General features: G+C 36.4%; 1 protein-coding gene across 4 annotated transcripts in view; it reads left to right on the top strand.

Annotated features, from left to right (window-relative positions):
- LOC136032998 (aldehyde dehydrogenase family 3 member B1-like) overlaps nucleotides 1–14259 on the top strand; it is a 62079-nt gene extending 47820 nt beyond the window's left edge. For 2 of the 4 annotated variants that reach the window (XM_065713526.1, XM_065713524.1), the window contains 3 exons: nucleotides 7165–7315; nucleotides 11248–11336; nucleotides 14112–14259. In XM_065713526.1, coding sequence (XP_065569598.1) covers nucleotides 7165–7315; nucleotides 11248–11336; nucleotides 14112–14118 — 247 coding nt within the window. In that variant the 3' untranslated portion in view covers nucleotides 14119–14259. The remainder of the gene's footprint in view (nucleotides 1–7164; nucleotides 7316–11247; nucleotides 11337–14111) is intronic. The other 2 variants (XM_065713527.1, XM_065713525.1) reach the window with 1 other exon arrangement.
- Nucleotides 14260–19654: the final 5395 nt, after the last annotated feature.

Raw genomic sequence — 19654 nt, forward strand, 5'->3', positions numbered from 1 at the left:
TAATACTGTCTGTGTGTCTGTCAGGTGACGTCATGTTTCTGTGTCGACTGACGTCATGAAGTTAGTTGTCGTCATTTTTGCTATGACGGTGACGTCATTAAAGATATTTAAGACATATATGTTCACGTAGAAATCTATTAATGTTTAAGTTTAAAATGACTGATGAACTTACAATGGCAAAAGCCGATGAAGATGCTCAAAGAGTCTATGCCAAAAAACTTGCTGCTGATAGAGAAAGTCAGAAAAGAAAGCGTGCCGAGGAATCAAAAGAACAGCAAGGAAACAGGCTTGAGGCTGATAGAGAAAGAAAGAACAGAAAGCGTGCCGAGGAACTACCAGAGCAACGCGAAAGCAGACTTGCTGCTAAAAGAGAAAGTGAAAAAAGAAGGCGTGCCGAGGAATCACAAAAACAGCAACAAATATGCGTGTCCGATTGCAAAACGATGACTCTGGTCAAACATTTTCAGATCAATTGCTGGCAATTGGAAACGGAAAGCTCCCAGTAGACTCAATTTCAGGACGTATACAACTACCTGCTGATTTCTGTAATTTAGTGACGTCCAAAAATGAATTGATTGAAAAAGTATTTCCGAATATTCTAAAAAATTATAAAAATAATAAATGGCTAAGTGAAAGAGCGATTCTCGCACCCAAAAATATAGACGTCCACGAAATCAACAATATTGTTTTGACCAAGATTCGAGACCAGGCAGTCCTTTACAAGTCAGTCGACACAGTTTTGGAACCAAATGAAGCGGTTAATTATCCATCTGAATTTTTAAATTCCATAGATCTTTCAGGGTTTCCACCACACGTGCTACAACTAAAAATAGGCGTACCAATAATACTTTTAAGAAATATCAACCCACCAAAGCTTTGCAATGGCACGCGACTTGCCGTAAAAAAAAAACAATGGAAAACCTAATAGAGGCCACAATCTTGACAGGGCCTTTTGAGGGTGAGGCTGTTCTTATTCCTCGCATTCCCATGATTCCAACGGATCTGCCTTTTCAATTTAAAAGATTGCAATTCCCAATTCGATTAGCATTTGCAATCACCATTAACAAAGCTCAAGGTCAATCATTAGAAAAATGTGGTATAGATCTTAATACTGATTGTTTTTCCCATGGACAATTGTACGTTGCATGTTCGAGGGTCGGTAAACCTGACAATCTATTTATATGCAGCGACAATTGGACAGCGAAGAATGTTGTATATTCGCAAGTTTTACGCAGTTAATTTGTATTGTATCTATCTATCTATATAAAAACGAGTTGTGTGTATGCATGTTTGTTTGTTTGTAAAAAGAGCGTTTGCATATGACGTCATTATTAGTACATACGGCTTTGTATATGCACAGACAATGGGAAAGCCAAGAATGTTGTATATTCGCAATATTTACGTAGTTTGAAACACATATATAAATCTATCTATATTCACAGGTGGGACACAGGGACACAACTACAATGGCGCGTAACTAATATGGCGCGTAACGACTTACGCGCGCGGGGGGGCTTGGGGGGGCGCGAAGCGCCCCACCAACTAGGTGTTGGGGTGGCGCGAAGCGCCACCCCAACAGCTAGTATATATATATATATATATATATATATATATATATATATATATATATATTTATATATATATATGTATATACAACAACAAACTAAATCATGTAACACTCGACTTTCGAATAAAAAGATCTTTCTGGACAAAATTTCCCACTGCTACTATATTTACTTTCGACGTCGACTTGAAAATTCCAAGAAGGAGGTCACAACCACCCATCTCAAGAAAGCTCCGTTTTACCTCAACTGACCCCTGACACTTGAAAAGAAAATGGTCCAGCCCATCTAAATCACCGCAAATCGGGCAAGTATACCGCATTTCCGGGTAACACCTTTTTTTTCAAACGCTATGAAGAGGGAGACACTTTGCTCGCACCTGCATCCATGACCTCAGGGATTCTTTTGGAATCCCTAATTTAAAATAAAACTCTTCACCATAATTTTCTTTCCCCTTATAGTAAGAACTTGAGCTTTCCGACTGGCTAAGGTCGCCGCTCCACCATTTCTAGATTTCTTGATCTTCCAGCCTTAATTGGATCTCTGACAGAAAAAGTTTGTGATCTGAGATTGGACCATCACCTCCATTCCTCGTATACAATAAACCTGTGCTGTCCAGGAGTTTTTTGACATGGGAGGTCCATGAAGATTTTTGTCCCGGGGCAAGTAATTCATCATACGCTGCTCTGATGAGTCTTGAGGAGGGGACATTACAGTATTTTCAGCCAAAACCTAATTAATTGTGTCTGTCTATGATGTTTTCTCATTGAGAATAGTCCCAAACCTCCTTTGATGAAAAGTGTGTGGGCTGTGGCGTGCAGACCTAACATTCGTTTATAGTATTGTAGCTGTAGAGAGTTTCTTATGAATTCGCCACTTCTATCCCCATACTTTTTCTACATAATGCAGGATTGTCCTTATTTTTTAGTTGAACACATTTTTTTGCATCTTTAAGTCACCTATTCCCATCAAATTACGGTTTCTGAACAGCGTTGCCATTGCTGTATTTTCTCGATTTGCCATCTTCGAAATATGATTGCTCCATCCTCCGTTCGATGCTAGATGCAATCCTAAATATCTTGCCTGAGACACAACATTCACAGATTCACTATTCAAGTTAAAACTCTCTTCATCTTATTTCCTGTTGATTGTCTACGGCAAAAAATCGTCAACTCTGTCTTTTTGTGTGTTAATCTCCAGTATCTTTTCCTCTAAAAATTCAGCTGTAGAATCCAACAGAGTTTGCAGCTCCGAATAAGATCTGGCGACCAAGGGAACATTATTGGCAAATAATAGTGATGATAATACTTTATTTCCAAGGAGTACAACTGGCGCCCACCTTTTATCAATATATTCAGCAAGATCATTTAGAAAAACAGCAAAAAGTTTCGGCGATAGGCTAATGTAATGTAAATGGTGTTTTACACCATTTAGAGTTAAAAAAAAAAACTCTAGATATACCACTTCCCGCTATCTTTACCATGTTTCGGGTCAGACAATACATCTAAAAAAAAACCCTTAAAAAAGATGGCGGAATCCCTGGTTCCTAAAAGCATTCTAAACAAAATTATACGGTCAACATTGTCGAATGCTCTAGTTAAATCAAGAAAAGCCAACGTACAACTTTCCGTTCCCCTTGCAATATTTACTAATCAACGCATTTAGCAAAAACATTTGATCAGATGGTGAGTACCTTTTATGGAAACCGTCTTGCTCTTCTCTCAGAATTTGCTTCTCATCCAGCCTTTTGTTTAAAATTTTGTCCATAATTTTTCCAAGACAGTTTCCTAAGCTGATTCGTCGGTAATTCTGACACAAACTTGCATCACCTTTCTTAAATAGAGGGATAACTACAGATATCTTCCAAGGATCAGGTCACCTTTTTCTTTCATAACCAAGTTATACAACCCCAGAAGCAGAGGTAATAATACTACTTGTAGTACTTTCTGCTCTTCCAGTAGAAGGTATTCAGTGTAGTCACGAGAGGGGGCTCTGACTTCTGCCTGTTTTTTGAAATTGTTTTTCTAGACTCCGCCGTATACGCGCGTTTCGGGAAATTTGCCGGTCAGCACGGAAAACTTTGTAATCTTTAACCGACAGATCCTCCGAAGGCGGGGACCAAGTCTCAATCACACATGTTACATCACACTTCAAAAAAGACTCATTTAGACATGGTAGTTTTTTACTCATTAGGTCTTGGACGTTCCTTGTCATAAACTGAATTTGTTGAACATGATTGAACGGGCTCCTTTGCCTATTTCTGAGTGAGCGGTGTGGGGGTTCTCGACCAAGGCCTCGATTTGGTGGGTCACGAGTCACGTTCCGACGATCTTGCCCGTGACGATCTTCGGGGCTGATTATCTCTTCTAAACCTCGTTTGTTCGTGACTCCGCTCACTCTAGGTCTCTTACCGTCTGCCTGGCCTGTAGCCTGGTCGTGTGTAAAACAACCGCTGCGAATATCCGAGTTTACCTCCGCTGTTTGATCCCCCTCCCCTTCACTTTCCATGTCTGCGTTAGAGTCCCTGTACTCTTGCTCTTGAGATCGCGCTAGTTCTTTTGTTTTAGCTCTTCCATTTTTGTCTAACGTTCTCTGATTCTTGATCGTATGTGACCGATTCATCGTCCGCAAATAAACGAGGACCCCTGAATTTCACCTCACGGTCCTCTTCAATTGCTTTCTCTAAAAGTGGTTTTAGAGCATTGCGAGCGATTCTCTCGGCCCGTGCATAGTCCGGAGGTAGTGAGGTACTGCAACTCTGAAACAGAACTGAGTTTCGCAAAATCAAATCTTGCAATTATTTTGTTGTGAACTTCACTAAAAGTGGACGGATTTCTCCCTGCTTTTTTAGTGTTCAAACGGAATGTGTCATTTATATCCCATCTCCGTATCTCAATCTGTGGCAAACATGCTGGAAATAATCTCACTGATTTCCTCCGCAAGTGATCCTCTAGGTGGGTTTAGGGGGTTTAGGTTATAAAAAGTCAGGTTTGACTTTTTTGCTTCCTTTTCTAACCACCCTTCGTGCCTCTGCGATTCGTCTGGATGTCCTCCATGGTTTTTGATTGCGATGCCTCATTTTGCTTCATTTGGGCGGATGTAATCTGAAGTTCTTCCGCTATCGACGCGAGATTAGAAAGGCCCTCAAGCTGGTTTTCTGTATTTTTCAGACGCTGTAGAATATCCAGATTTGTTTCCTGTGGATGAGACATTTTCGTCATTTAAAATTAATCGAAATTTATTTATCTCAAATAGAAACAGGCCCACGCAAGCAGCGGCAATCACTTTGTGGTCATTGGCACAATGGGACGTGGGACCTGCCTGGCTTATTCCTACCGTACTCCGACATCCAACAAATCTGGTCTAGAATTTCACAATCATTCGCAAACAGAAAAAGTCACTCTGCAGTTTCCAGGCCTTCCTCTCTCTATCTTTGCCTTAATAGCGAAATATATAACTAACAATTCGATATTTCGCTAATTGCGAAGCTTCTATAATCACTGGCAGTCACTGTATTCCAAATGTGATTTATTCCAAAGTTAATCGCGCTAAAAATTAATTTCGATGCTCACAGGTCAAATACCAAACGATAACTGATAACTTGTGTTACGCATCAACTCGACACCACTAGCAATAATTACCGAATATTGGGGTATTACTTCTGAAACAGGAGCTATAAAAGACTATCTGAACTTCTTCAATACCAGGCGTGACAGAGACGACGCGGAGGTGGTAGGCATCTATTGCCATGAAGACTTGCCATGCAGACAACTTAATAACCCTTCAGATTCCTGTCATGAAACACTCTGGCTGTGGTGCAGACCTAGAGGGTTGCTGAAAACTTACTCGCTAACTTTGACTTTGATCCAATATGTATAATAACAAATATTGATGAAAAAGTTGAGACATTGTACTCGATTCTGCAGCAAATGTACCATGAATTTTTTTCCAATTAAAGAACGCACGATATGTGAGACGGATAAGCCATAGTTGGATACGAAAATATAAAAAAAAAATAATCAAAGAATGCTGCAGGAGATACTCTGAATGCAAACAAGAAAGCAAGATTGTTAATCGTAAAGTGGTTGGACACTTCTAATAGTTCTGTCGAGTTATTTTTGGCGGACTACCGAAAAGTATTCGACCTTATCAAACACATGACCGCATCAACGAATCTGAAAGAAATGGGAGCTAAAAAAAGAATACTATCATTAGTGAGATTTTTTTTTTATAGGGGAGACGGCAATCAGTTTACCCTTTGTTTGCAGAAGATACCTGCTCTGAGTGGTCAGAACTAACCTACGGCTGCCCTCAAGGAACGAAATTAGCTGCTCTTTTATTTCTTGCCGTCATTAACCCCATCCTTGCAGAATTTAAAGAGCGTTTCAAGTTTGTTGATCACTTGTCTGCACTTCTCAAATATATAGTCGAAAAGGCAGTAACAAATCAGCAGTCTGACCCAACTTTCTTTGCAGACTTCACCAACCAGTGTCAGTCGAATAGTCTACAAGTGAATGAACAGAAATCAAAAGTTTTACGATTTAATCCACTCAAGCGAGATATCACACTCCCAGATGTTCCGTCTCCAATTGTTTCCTCTGCAACAAACCTAGGCGTAACATTTACAAGTGACTGCTCGTTTAAGCTGCATGTACACAACATTGTGCACAAAGGTCACTACTCAATCCAGAGTTTAAGAAGTATGCGCAGGTTAGGCTTCTCTGATCGTCAGATCCTGCTGGCGTATACAACCTACATCAGGCCTTTCCTCGAGTATTACTGTCCCGTTTGGGGTCCCCAAACTCAGAACACAGCTTACATGGCAGCTGAACTAGAAGATGTTCAAAAACGCGCTACTGAGATAATACTCGGACCCAGTTTCAGCAACTATGAAAGTGCCCTTGAGCTCTTGAATCTGCCCACCTTATTCAATCGAAGACATGAGCTAATAAGGAAATTTGGGAAATCATTATTAACAAACGAGAAGTATCGATCCATACTTCTACCAGCCGTATCAATCAGCAGACAGACTATGCATATTTCGTAAGTGTAGCTAACAAGTAACAATTTTCTGATTGTAAAAGTAGCATAATTTAGCGTTCATTTTTTAGTGCTACGATAGCTATGTCATTAAACGAATACGAATATTTTTGGCGAAAAAAACAGGCGAATTAGTAATAAAAATTAATAATAGGGATAATGAATGCTTGCCTATCTTTGGCATTTGGTTCACCCCCTTCCCACTGCTCTGTCTTTTGTCCTTTCTCTCTCTCTCTCTCTCTCTCTCTCTCTCTCTCTCTCTCTCTCTCTCTCTCTCTCTCTCTCTCTCTCTCTCTCTCTCTCTCTCTCTCTCTCTCTCTCTCTCTCTCTTCTCTCTCTCTGTCCCTCTCTCCTTTTCCCTCTATCTCCCTCCTTTTCTGGCTTTCTCCCTTTTGGAGATAAAAAAAAATAATAAATTCTTGGAACCGAATCTACTTTTGCTTCCGAAGGTTCGCTAAAATACATTCAGTGTCACTACTTATTTATTAAATATATGGCTACTACATCTGTTTCACTTGTCTTGCTAACACTAGTATGAAAGATATAAAAATTAATTTTTCAGCGGACGTTATCCTCCTTATTCGGAGCAGAAAGTGAATCGACTTTTGTTTCTTATCAAGAAACGTAACTTGTCATTCCTGAAGTATATGCCTTATATTGCTACTTTCGCTGCCGGTGCTGCTACAGCCCTCTTTATTATTTATATAAATAAGGTAAGACCCGTTTGATATATTCGAAATAAGAATATTCTAAGTATTGCCTTTACAATACGAGAAAGTATAAGAAATCGAGAAAAACGAGGCAATTCACAGACAGTGGAAAAGTAGAAAATCTAATAGTCTCAGACGAGACCTTTACTCAGCTGTCTTCAGTGCAAAAAAAAAAAATAATAAATAAAAGTCCACGAAACGAAAATAAAAGACCACCCTAAAAAAGATAAAATTTAAAACACAGAGTCACCTTCTCAGATGATCAGTAATAAGGCGACTGATTAAGAAACCCTGATGATGAATGACAGATGAAACTTTGATGTGAGAAAATATTTTGTATAACGCTTTGTGATTTGCTAATCTCTTTTTCCATGGTTTTTTATTAGAATTGTATTGTTTTACATGTATTATATTTATTAAGTGTATTTTATTATCATATATATGTATTGTATTATATTATTATACGTATTACGTATTGATTGTATTATATGTTTTCATATTGGAATTTTTATTCAGTTGGGCATCCTACGTTTTCTTGTATTTAAGTGAGTAACCAGTGTGGTCTCAGAATTTGCTTATGAAACTTTTTTTTTGCCAGAACTTAAACGAGGCCATGGTTTCAGGGGGCTTGGTAACATGAAAGGCTATGATTGCAAGACATGTAACGAGTAATTATGTGTTGCGAAAGCTTTTCAGAAACTTGCGTCTGGCTGCTGGCAAAATAAAGGGATGTAGGTATAAATGTTTCATTATATACGTTTTGAAAGTGCGATATCGTTCTATGGTTCTTGAATAACCCATATTTAAATGCAGAAATTATTCATACGCTCTTAGAAGCTCAGAAGATTCTCCTTCGTAAAATTCAGTCGCTCGAGATTTTAACCGTGTTTAACGGCATTTCAGTATTTAGTCATTGTCACATGACCGTGAAATACAAAACCTTCTTTTTCATGTGCATTAAGAGGTAAACTCACCGAGAGCTAAGTGCCAATGAAAGGTGTTTCATCTGAATTGGTCCTCAGGTAATCCTCACGGCTAATCACTTTCCCTGATCATGATTATTAGCTAAGCCATATCTAACTGTCGTCAGACTTTATCGCTGATGCACAATAATTGTATAATTAATAGTTTTATTTGTAAATGGAATACCCATGATAAATTTAAGTTGTAATGAATTTCGTCTCAAAATTCGTTCTAAAACTACCATCTCAGTTTTAGTGGGATTTCTTATTTGTTGCACAGATTTTGGAAGATTACTACAGATGAGCGAAAAAGCATTACGATATTGGTAATAGTAGATATAAATGCCAGCGAAGTTGATGTTGACACTACCATAAAAGTGATGCCACTATTACCTCTACCTCTTATGGAGACTACTTTATGAAAGCCCTTGTAAACAAAGTTTTGATTTTCGTTAATTAATAAAATGCAATCCGTTGTGTGGGTAATAGAAAATACGTGCTTCGTCCACTTTTTGTTGTATATTATGGCACGAATTACATTGTTTCTCAACATATTTGGTTCTATATTCATAGGAACAATTAGCCCTCTACTTTTACTGTATTTTGCACCTTAACTTTTAGTTTTGTCGTGTTCATGGGGAGCTACCATGGCTAATCCTCCGACAGTTAGTCCTGCTACCATGACGCTACTAATATTTATTACTATTAACTACAATTCTAGTAAATAATGCACTAAGTTAACATTACTATAAGATAGGTGTGTTCAAGTTAACGGAGTACAAGTTCATGCATCATTTTCAATGTTAGAAACCTCTTCCGAGAGCGAGATTTTATCATACGAGACCGTGATGTTTCACGTAATAGCTGGACGCACAGAGCTTATCGAGATGGCGAAAGGTGCAAGACCTCATTCTTCAAGATATTCTGTAAGCAAGCCAGAGTCAGTCTCTTTGTATACCCATTAATATTTGTAGAAGAGTGCTAGTAAGGATACCTTCATGCTCCAGAAGGATGGAACAAGGTGTTGCAGCTGAATTTTTATTCTAAACGATGAAAAGGATCTTTGGAGGCAGTGTGATCGATCTCATGACTGATTTTGAGTAACCAACCAATATTTCAGCCTTCTAGTTCGAGGAGAGGCTACTTCTACCTTTGATCCGAGAGTCTCAGTGATTCCTCGGTCGTCTTATTTAAATGTTTTGGACTTTCAATCATATCTAAAAAGAAATTGAGTCTGCCGAAGGTTGATACCCGTTTTGGGCTCATCCTAATTTTTTTCTTTTTACAGAGTAAAGAGGGAGTTGCGTTGTAGAAAGCTTCGGAAGTTGCTCTTTTCCAATTTTATTTCAAGGTCTCAATGATGTGGATTTGATAGGTTGATTTCGAAATACTGATAACTGATAATTCAATATTGATCAATTTATCTTAAAATCGATTGTGATTTAGTAATACAAATGAATAAAACAGTATTCTTTCTTTGCTCAAGGATTAAATTCTTTATTCTTATTGATACTTTTTAGACTGAATACGAAGCAGTATGAATTCTTATTGCCGTCAATTCGTTTCGCGTAAGATTTCTTTTCTTTTTTTTCAGGAAAAGAAAACTCAGTTGTTTAGGAGAGTTTCCCTAATAAAACTTTTATGTTGAACTAAAAAACAGAACTGGATTTGTTCTTGCACTGACAACCTTTAAGTGTACTTTTTTACTTATTGCTCAAAAATAAGGGGAGCATAAAAATTTTCATTTTTTTTTTTTTTTTTTGAAGTTTTACAGTACGAAATCTTTCCTATATGATTAAGTGGATTTTCAAAAGTAAAAAATATTTAAGTCTTGTAAAAAAACTAACGTTTGGAGTTACTACAACCAATGTACGGTAATGAACAAATTATAGTTGCATTTGAATATCAGAAAATTGAAAATGAGCACTACTTGGGAATTTTCTTGAGCAGAAATTGTGTTTGTCATCATTACAAATAATTTAATATCGTTGAGTCGTATCCTCTTTCAACTGAATATTCATTAAACATTTCAAGAATTAAGTAAATATTTCATGTAAATGAAAATTACTTATCAGTAGATTTTAATTAAGATGGATGGCGAAAAAGAGAAAAACTCACTATAATACAAGACTGTCTGTTTATCGTCTGATGTTAGTTTAATCTTACTTTAACTAATTACTTTCAATTTTTTTTCTATTTAAAGGCGTTTAAAAAATTTTACGAAAATATAGTTGTGGTCCTCTGTGTTAAAGTCTTTCACTGTAAATGGTGAACAAATTGTGTTCAAAGGCTAAGCAAACCCTATCCCATTGTGTTCCGTGGATAGGTTAAGCAGTTCTAAACTGGTTTTTTGAATAACTAGCTAAATTATTAAATCTGGTGTATGAATTTTTATTATGTAGCCTTTTTTCGAATAATAACAATCATCTCATATTATATCACCTGTGTATGCTATTGAATCCTAATAGGTTAGTTATTAATCACGCTTTTTAACATAACGGTGATTAGGCTGACTAAATGAAACTAAATCACTATGCTAAAAATTGGTTTTAAATGAATAAGCAACGGAACGCCTTATTGTCTGTTAAGTACCACTTATGAAGTGTAGGATCAGCTGACTGGCTCATTTTATTTCAAAGGTTATCTTGGTCAGTTATTTTAGAAATTGTGTAGAAATCTTTTTGAACAACCCTAGTTAAACATGAAAGTTTAGTTAACAGACAATGTTACAACTACTTTTAAGAACAAATTGCAGCACCAAGCCGCTTAAGGCCAATGCAGAAGTGCACACTCCTCTCCCACCTCAACCTGTTAAAACCTTTACTCTGTAGCACCAAGTTCTGATTTTCTTTAATGATTTTCGAATTAATATTGGCAGTAATGTGGAAAAATTAGAATTAAATATGTGCTGAAAATTAAATAGTATGTATAGCTTTATAATACCTTCATGGTTCAATTTTTTGCATAATTTAGGGGAAACAACCGGCACTTGTGACACCTGTCCCGCAAACATGGAATGAATTCGCTTATCGCTACCTCTCAAAACTGAGGCATGCCGTTAGGTAGGAGTGAGAGTGGTCGGCTTTTTGTCTTGTCGAGTTTGTCCTGGATTTTTATCCCTTTGTCTGTTTGAAGATGAAACAAGAAATACATGTCACTGTTTAAGTTGAAAAAGATAAATGAAAAGTTTGTAATTGAAAGTGTATCAAAAATCCCTTTTACTTTTGATTTACAGTAGCTCCTCTGAAAGGATTAATCGTTCCATGTTTGTCTTGGACGGTAAGGAACAGAGACTTAGTTCGAAAATTTTACTTATAAAAAAAATATTTGTGCGTAAATAATCATTTCTTATTTGTTTTCAAACAGCCAATCCTCGATATTTTTCTGCATGTTAATGGTCGCTTTTAAAGATCTTTTTGTGTTGTTCTCTGATGGAAGAGAAAACCCTCGAATAAAGTGATTAGTTTGACAAAAATAACATGAAACTGCCCAAGTTGTGTAGTTTGTTGTATTTTCTCCCCAATTACTAATAAGCTTCTTGTCCAGTTTCATTTTTTTTCACATTTATTCATTATTACAGCCCAAAAGTATTCAGAAAAGTATAACGTATGTACTGAAACTATTTTGTTTACATCTGAATCAAATATGGCCGACCCTATTCGTCAAAATAGCTTTTGTTTCGTAGTTTTGTCAAATGTTGTTTGGGCTCATATAGAGACATAATTCCTGTGAGAATAAAACCGAAAGAAACTGAGCAGATATATCATTTTGTTCCTCCGTATTGTCGAATAGATACGTTTATGTTACAACCTTATCAAGCCATTCCTATGTTTGAGTGCAAGATTTCAACAGTAGAAAATAAAGTATATACAAGATGACTTTTATGAAATTTACTCTTTTACTGTTTCGCTCAGACAATTGGTCGAGGAGCTCTTATCTTGTTCATGCTGCTTTTACGCATTACCCCCTGATTTGAGTATTTTGACTCTACCCAACTTGGGGTTAAGTTCATCCCCAACGTATGTCAAACCTTATAGATTTAGAGAAAAACTCGCTTTTTCCAGTTTTGTACCAGAAAAAAGACGAAGAAAAATAGAAAAACTGCAAGTAAACCTGATATTTTTTTTTTTTGCACCTAAAATTTTGCTCTATGTTTGCCCTAGGCTTCTTTTTTCTCCTCTTTTGGCTTTTTTAAAAATAAAATATTGACCCAAATTTCCTGTTGAAAAAAAAAATCTGGGGAAAGGCTCCTCTTTGGATAGCCTACTACATAAAAAAATATGTCTGATATTAAAGGCATGGATGAAACAGAAAGTTCCGTTTTTACCGACGATTATTTGTAGAGAGAGAGATAGGATGTGAAAGTGTTCAAGCCCAATGTAAAGAAGAAAAAAAATAAATAAAAAGAATAAAAGTACTAACGACCCAGTGGTAACCCTTTGTGACGCAAAGATATTTTGCGTCATTCTGTCACTTCTATATTGTCGAAACTTTATCAAGGATTTTATACATGAAGCGATAAAATAGAATGTAGAGCCATTTGTGGTGGAAGACAAACTTTTCAAGCTGGCTTGGCTAATTTTTTAAATTGGAAGTTGGAAATTATAAACGGTACTTTCATTTTTTTTTCTTTTTCTCCGATTAAGCTCATTCAGTTTTTTTGTCTTCTTTTATTACGCAACTCGCATTGACAGGTAAGAAAAAGAAGCCTGATATATTGATAGTTTTTTGGTTAGCCTTATATTTTGGGCTTTTTGCAAATGTTGAACCTTCGTCTAAAGAAAAGAATGATGCTTCTGGGATGCTAAATTTTCTTGTCTAAATTTTTTCTGCCTATATGGGTATGCTAAATGTGTTGATTGATATACTAAAAGGAATTTTCGATTGGTCTACCATCTCTGAAAAACGGTTCAAAATGTATAGGAACCGCTGTTTAATAAGCACATAATCCTATATGTTTCCTTATGTGAGTAGGAAGAGAAAGTTCCTTTTAAACTACTTTGCGGAGATAGCTACTATGTTAGGTTCTTTTATGAGATATTCATTGACGCCACGTCAAACTCAAGGTAGAAGTTTGTTCGTTCTTTAGTCTGTTCTACTAGCCCAATTCTGGATGGCCTGGAGTCTCGCCAATTGGAGAGGCTCTGTAGCCTTTCTGAACTAGAAAATCAGCCATAATATGAAAATATATGTCTACTGACTGATGTATTAATAATAACTTATTTGAACCCTCTATACACACAAAGATATACTTAGAGGAGTATGGAAATAGTAATTAAATAATAAAACACTTATCATCGCAAACACTAAAAAAATACGCTAACAATGATTTACAAACGATTAATACTCCCCAACGGAAAATCTACGAGTGATTCAGATCGCTGTCTGAATCTGCCTTCTAAAACATCCATCTTATCACATATCTCAAAAACTCCGTAACGCTTGGAGATATAACTGTTACGAGACCGAATAGGAACACGAAGGAAATACATACAAAATTTGAAAAAGACAGACCGAATTTGTTGACGTTCTGACGTGGTAAAAAAAAACTTTCGCCAATAGAATGTAATTTAAGAGCGTGCTCTGATGTTGATCTAATCCAGAGAGCAGGCTTATCAAGTGCTTCCTATGGAGCTTTTTGCTGACGAAAATGGCTTTTTGCTTTCAAGCAGGAAAAAAAGACTTCTTATGCGCCTTTCTTTTTGTGATATAAAAGTATGTTAGATTTATACAAAATTTATTTTTACTTTGATACAAAGTTTATTTTTTAGTGCTATATTAACCTAACCCGTCTGTTTTTCATCTTTTGAAAAAAATAATATTTTTCTTTATTTCAGGTTGTGAACAATGATGAAGAATAAATTCCAAACATTTGCAGCTTTTTTTGGACCGGGACATCAGCTTTAATAATACTATATATTTCTTGTTATTCTTGTTGGTTTTTATCTGACTTTAATCACTGTTATTATATGCTCTGTTAGCTCACTGAAGCCTTTTGAATATTCACCTCTACTTACTGACGTTACGGTAATTATAAGTAGCTTTTTGAAGCATTAATTATCAAGGTGTCCCTAAAATAGCCATACCAATAACATGAGAACAGTTATGATGTGTACCTTGCGTAACCATTGTCCCAAGACCATGGAAAACGTGTCTGTGAATCCTTCAGGCCTTGTAACTACATTTAAGTTTTGCGCATAAACATATCAAATTGAATATTAACAAAATCGCTAGTGTTTGGGGCAGTTTAGCTGTAACAAAAATTGTTAACAAAAGAAAAGCGTAGTTAACTATAATGATAAATATTTTGTGCTACAGTGGAAAGGCAATCCATGTATCTATTGAACGCAAGTGAATAAAACCCCTGATTTCATAAAATCAACTTCAGAAGAATAGGCAAATAGTGTTTTTGTCAGTGTGGCAGAGTGAAGCTGTTAACATTATCTCTTAACATTATCTCTTAACATTATTAGTCTCAATTGTCTGTCCTCTACACCGCAGATTACCCATGTTTTCCTCGAATTCTGTTATACGAATAACTCAAAATAATTAGCGAAGATAAGTATCTTTACTGCCGAAAGTTCATTTTCCGGCCCTGAAATCCCTTAACTTCAACATTTTCGCAAATCCTTAAAGTGACAAAGCCATCTCAACTCCTTTCTTGTGTGTTTACCCTTATGTATTGGTTGGGTGAAACGGCCCATTGCTTAATTCCATTCTACCACGGCGTATAGCCATAATAGAAGCAAACCAAAAATAAGTCAGACAATGTTTTGCCTATAATCCAACACAACTTTGAAGTTGTGAACTTACCCTTGTGTATTGGGCGGGCGGAATTGCCCATTAATTAATTGCATTTTACCATGGTGTTTAGCACTGCTAAAACAATTTATTTTTAAACATTGACTTTGCGCACTGAGATTTCCAGACCCGTAATCCCAGCTTTTGTTAAAACAGTGATTGTTTTATTCAGATAGGGGACTAATGATGCTTAAAATGGTATTTTTATTTCTTACCTCTCTCTTAATGGTCCCACAATACAAATTAAACTGGCTTTTTCTGTAAAAGCAAGTGAAGATATGCTATCCTTAATATTGAAAAGATATGTAACAATTATAGTCAAACGTTGTGAGATTCAGCTTGGCGAGGACCAGGATAGGCTGCAAAGAAAATGGGCGTGGACATAGGAGGATATAATATATTACAGATAACTCTTGATTCATTATTCTGTAATAACAGCTAATGTACTATACCTTTAGGTGTAACAACATAATTCAGTTCGTAACTGAATTACTCACTGAAATATCATTGAAAGATGATAAAGTTGAACTACAGGTTTCTAAAAAAAAAATTAGAATCTCTGCTGCACGAGCTTCGCTATTTTGAGCTTAGAGTTCGGGCGGTAAAGTTACCGTGATGTCGACCTATCATGCTCATAGAGATTACAGCTTCGTGGTATGAAAAGTATTGGATCCAAATGATGCAAATAAGAATGCGCAAACGACCAAAGACTATTCATGTCAAAGTGGTTTTACATTCTTGTTTATTGAAAATATTTATAAAAATATTGATGCAACGCAAATTGCTGAATAACTACTTAAGCTAGAGGTTTGAATAACAGGCCAAGTCTGAAATCAAGCGGGTCATCTGGTCTGAGCTGAGGCTGGGGGGTTAATAAACTGACAGGGTCATTTTTTTCAAGCTTTAATCCGTTTTTAGCAAAATATTTTAATAAAGTGTGTTTTAATTCACAAAAACACAGCCCTGTGTATAGATAAAAATTTGTTTTGAAAATAAAAAGGTCAAAAATTTTTGGACCAATATGCTTCATCACTTTATTTGTAAAACCATCTACATCTATGCTATTTGAAATATTGTAAACCTTAAAAGTGGAAAATTAGTGTTATTATAACACACTGGAATCACTGAATGAAGCAATAACCTTTCAAAAATTCCGACTAATTATCTCTCACGGTTAAGATGCGCAAACACAAAATTACTAGCAGAAAGATTGGTTTGTACTTATCAACACGCTTCCAGAGCTTCGCGGGCAACAAAGGGCTTGATTTGCTCGTAAATTGTGATTGTATTAAGTTTTGCGTTCCTATATGTCAATCATCTTCAGTCACAGCAAAAGATTGTACTGAAAACAATCCATTGAGGGGATACACTTGCTAACCTTCATGAATGAGTGGCAAAGTTGATACTGTACAGGTATTCAGTTGGGACTATTTGCAACCTTGAAAAGTAATATGGCCTAGAAAAACATTGCTAACACTTTTCCCCAATAATATGTAGTAACTGGAAATGCATACTTAAAATTGGGACCGAAATTCATACTTCATACCGAAATTCATACTTCATACCGAAATTCATACTACCCGCCAAAAATGTTGCGATTACTTCCCAATTTCAGAGGTTTGGATACAGAATAACGATGAAATCCACTTCAGGTAAGGAGCTTTTTGTGAAACTAATGTCCACTTCGTCTTTGAGGTCTAAGATTAAGCAATAATTGGAAGAAAAAAAATACTCAAAATGGGGGCTGTAATTTACGTTGTAATGAAAGAAATTTATGAGTGGTATTTTAAGAGTATTTGGTACGAAAAACGCTCGTTTGGGTCTTGAAGACTGGTAGAAATTGATTGCACATATAAATTCCGTTTCAAAACAATAAAATATTAAATTTAAAACATTTCAAAATCTGTCCACTAGATATTATTAGAAACATTTCCCACTTCTGCAGTTTCACCCTGAAATTTCATTCGCCTTTTAAAAACAAGCTTAATAAAGTGTTCTTCTTCTTAAACAAGCGAAAAAAAAATACTGAAACATTTTCAGTTTGCCGGGTATGTTGAGGTGATTGTTATTATGTTTCCCCCTGCAGAGGAAAAAAAAAGATACCAATTCAAATAATTTATTTTACATTTTCAAAATAAAATCGGTTTCTTGTTCCAGTGAGCTGTAGATATTGGGATTTAGAAAGGCGAAAGGATTTTTGCTTTATAAATTGTAATTTGTGATCAGTTTCTAGGCGTAAATGACCACTATTCTAACTGCTTTGCTTGATAGGTATTGATGTATCTGTTACAATAAGGGTTTCACCGTTTATTTATCTTTTGGGTGGAGGAGCAAGAAGGCCCCTCAAATGTACACTCAACAGGGCCCTCCGGGGTGTCCACACGTCCCATGACTTACAAACCTTCCCCCAGTAATGTTTTAAATTGCATAGTGACGCAGAACACCATCGTGGGAGGATCTTGAGGATGAGACTTTGAGAGAAACTTTCCCGGAACAGTTGAATGCTAAACTTACGAGTTCAGAATTTGACAATGTGGAAGATGGTTTGAATAATTTTAGAAAAACTATTTGTGAAGTTGCTGATGGTGTCTTAGGGAAGAAAGTTAGGACTGCAGCTAGGAATATTAGTGTAAAAACTTTATGTTTAATAGACAGGAAAAAGGGTTTGTACAAGAATTATCTGAAAGATAGATCATAGGAAAACTAAACGAATGCAAAGAAAGTGGAGAAAGCATTAAAATATGAACTAAGGAGGTGTGAAGTGGAGGCCATGGATAAAATTGCCGAGGATGTGGAAGAGGCAGATAGATGGCACAATAGTAAAATATTGTACTGGCATGTTAATAAATTGAGAGAGAGCAGTCAATCCAGACATGTCCCAGTTAAAAATATGAACGGGGCCACAATTAGTGATAAGAACAGAGTTAAAGAGAGGCGGGCGGAACATTTCTAGAATATGCTAAACCGAGATACAGTTGCAGGAAAAGATATAAAGGAAAATAAAAAGTTTGTGATACCTTGGACGTGAAGCAAGATTTGCTTCGTGAGGAGAATTAGCAACAGTACTAAAAGGATTGAAAAACAAAAAGGCTCCAGGTGCTAATAGTGTGGTAAGTGATTTTCTTAAATATGGTGGCTCCGAAGTTAAAAGTAAGTTACTGAAGATTATGAATGATCTTCGAAAAGGGGAAGTACCTAAAGATCTTAGGAAAACCTTAATCAAACCACTGTATAGGAAAGGTGATAAGAGTGAGTGTCATAATTATCGGGGTATTAGTCTGGCCTCTGTAGGTAGCAAATTAGTCAGTAATATCATACTTTTTAGACTAAGAGACGCTGTAGACAAAGTTTTAAGAGAAGAACAGTACGGTTTTAGAAAAGATAGAGGTTCGATTCTGTTGATAGAGGAGCTCTGGAAAAGGTCTTACCCTTATATGGTATACCTGACAAATACATTAAAGTAATTAGTGCTATGTACAATAATAATACTGCTACGGTTAAAGTGCGGAATGAGGTTAGCAACTTGTTTTGTATTAAATTAAGAGTTAATCAGGATTATGCTCTATCCCTCTTTATATGGATCATTTTGATAGACTTTGTCTCAAGGAGCACTTGGCCAGAAAAGGCAAGAAAATTGCCAGGAAAGGCATTAGGAGACCACGGAATGAAACGGGGAGGAGAAACGTTCCTGGACTTAGGTTATGCTGATGATTTAAGCATCCTAGATGAAAGTGCGAGCAAAATAAAAGAACCTTTAGAGGTTTTGACAGTTGAAGGGTGCTAGAAAAGTTTTTAAGATTAATATTAAGAAGATTAAGTTACAAAGGCTAGGAATAAGAGAATATAAAAAGGTGAGGTTGGGTATCGAAATGATTGATCAGGTGGGCAGCTTCACTTACCTTTGTATTGTTATTAGTGAAGACGGTTGGAGCAGTGAAAAAGTTAAAAGTAGTATAGGCAAGACTCGGGGTATTTCTTAACAATCAAAAAAAGTTTGGAAGAATAGGAAGATAAGTCTGCAAACCAAGATTAGAATATCAGAAGGTACACTGATGATGGTGGTCAAATATAGCTCTGAAGCATGGGCACTCCGAAAAGTGGATGAATATTTACAAGATTTCTTTTTAGGGAAATTGCCCACGGATTGTTTTGGGTATCCGGCTGACTGATCTTATTTCGAACAGTAGGCTGTACGAAAAGTGTGATTCAATCTTGCTTTGTAGGGCTATAGCGATAGAAAGGTTGAGATGGTTAAGGCACGTTCTGCAGATGAAGGATGACAAATTGCCGAAGATTGTCCTTTTTGGTCAACTGTCTAGGGCTAAATGAAAATCAGGTTGTCCTCGTTCGGGAAGGGAGGATGTCATGCAGAAAGATTTAAGGGAAATAGGAACCTCTTGGGAGGGTGAAAAGAGGAAGGCTCTGAATAGATTGGGATGGATGAGATTCGTACTTATCTGTGTTGGCCTGAGGTGGCTTGGTGCTACGGTGAATTGTTAATAGTAGTAGTAGTATTTGTCTTTTCGATATTTTTTCCGTGATGCTTATAAAACAAAAGTTGATTTATTTTGCCATCATG

Source organism: Artemia franciscana, chromosome 11 (assembly GCF_032884065.1).
Source record: "Artemia franciscana chromosome 11, ASM3288406v1, whole genome shotgun sequence".
NCBI classification, from domain to species: domain Eukaryota; kingdom Metazoa; phylum Arthropoda; class Branchiopoda; order Anostraca; family Artemiidae; genus Artemia; species Artemia franciscana.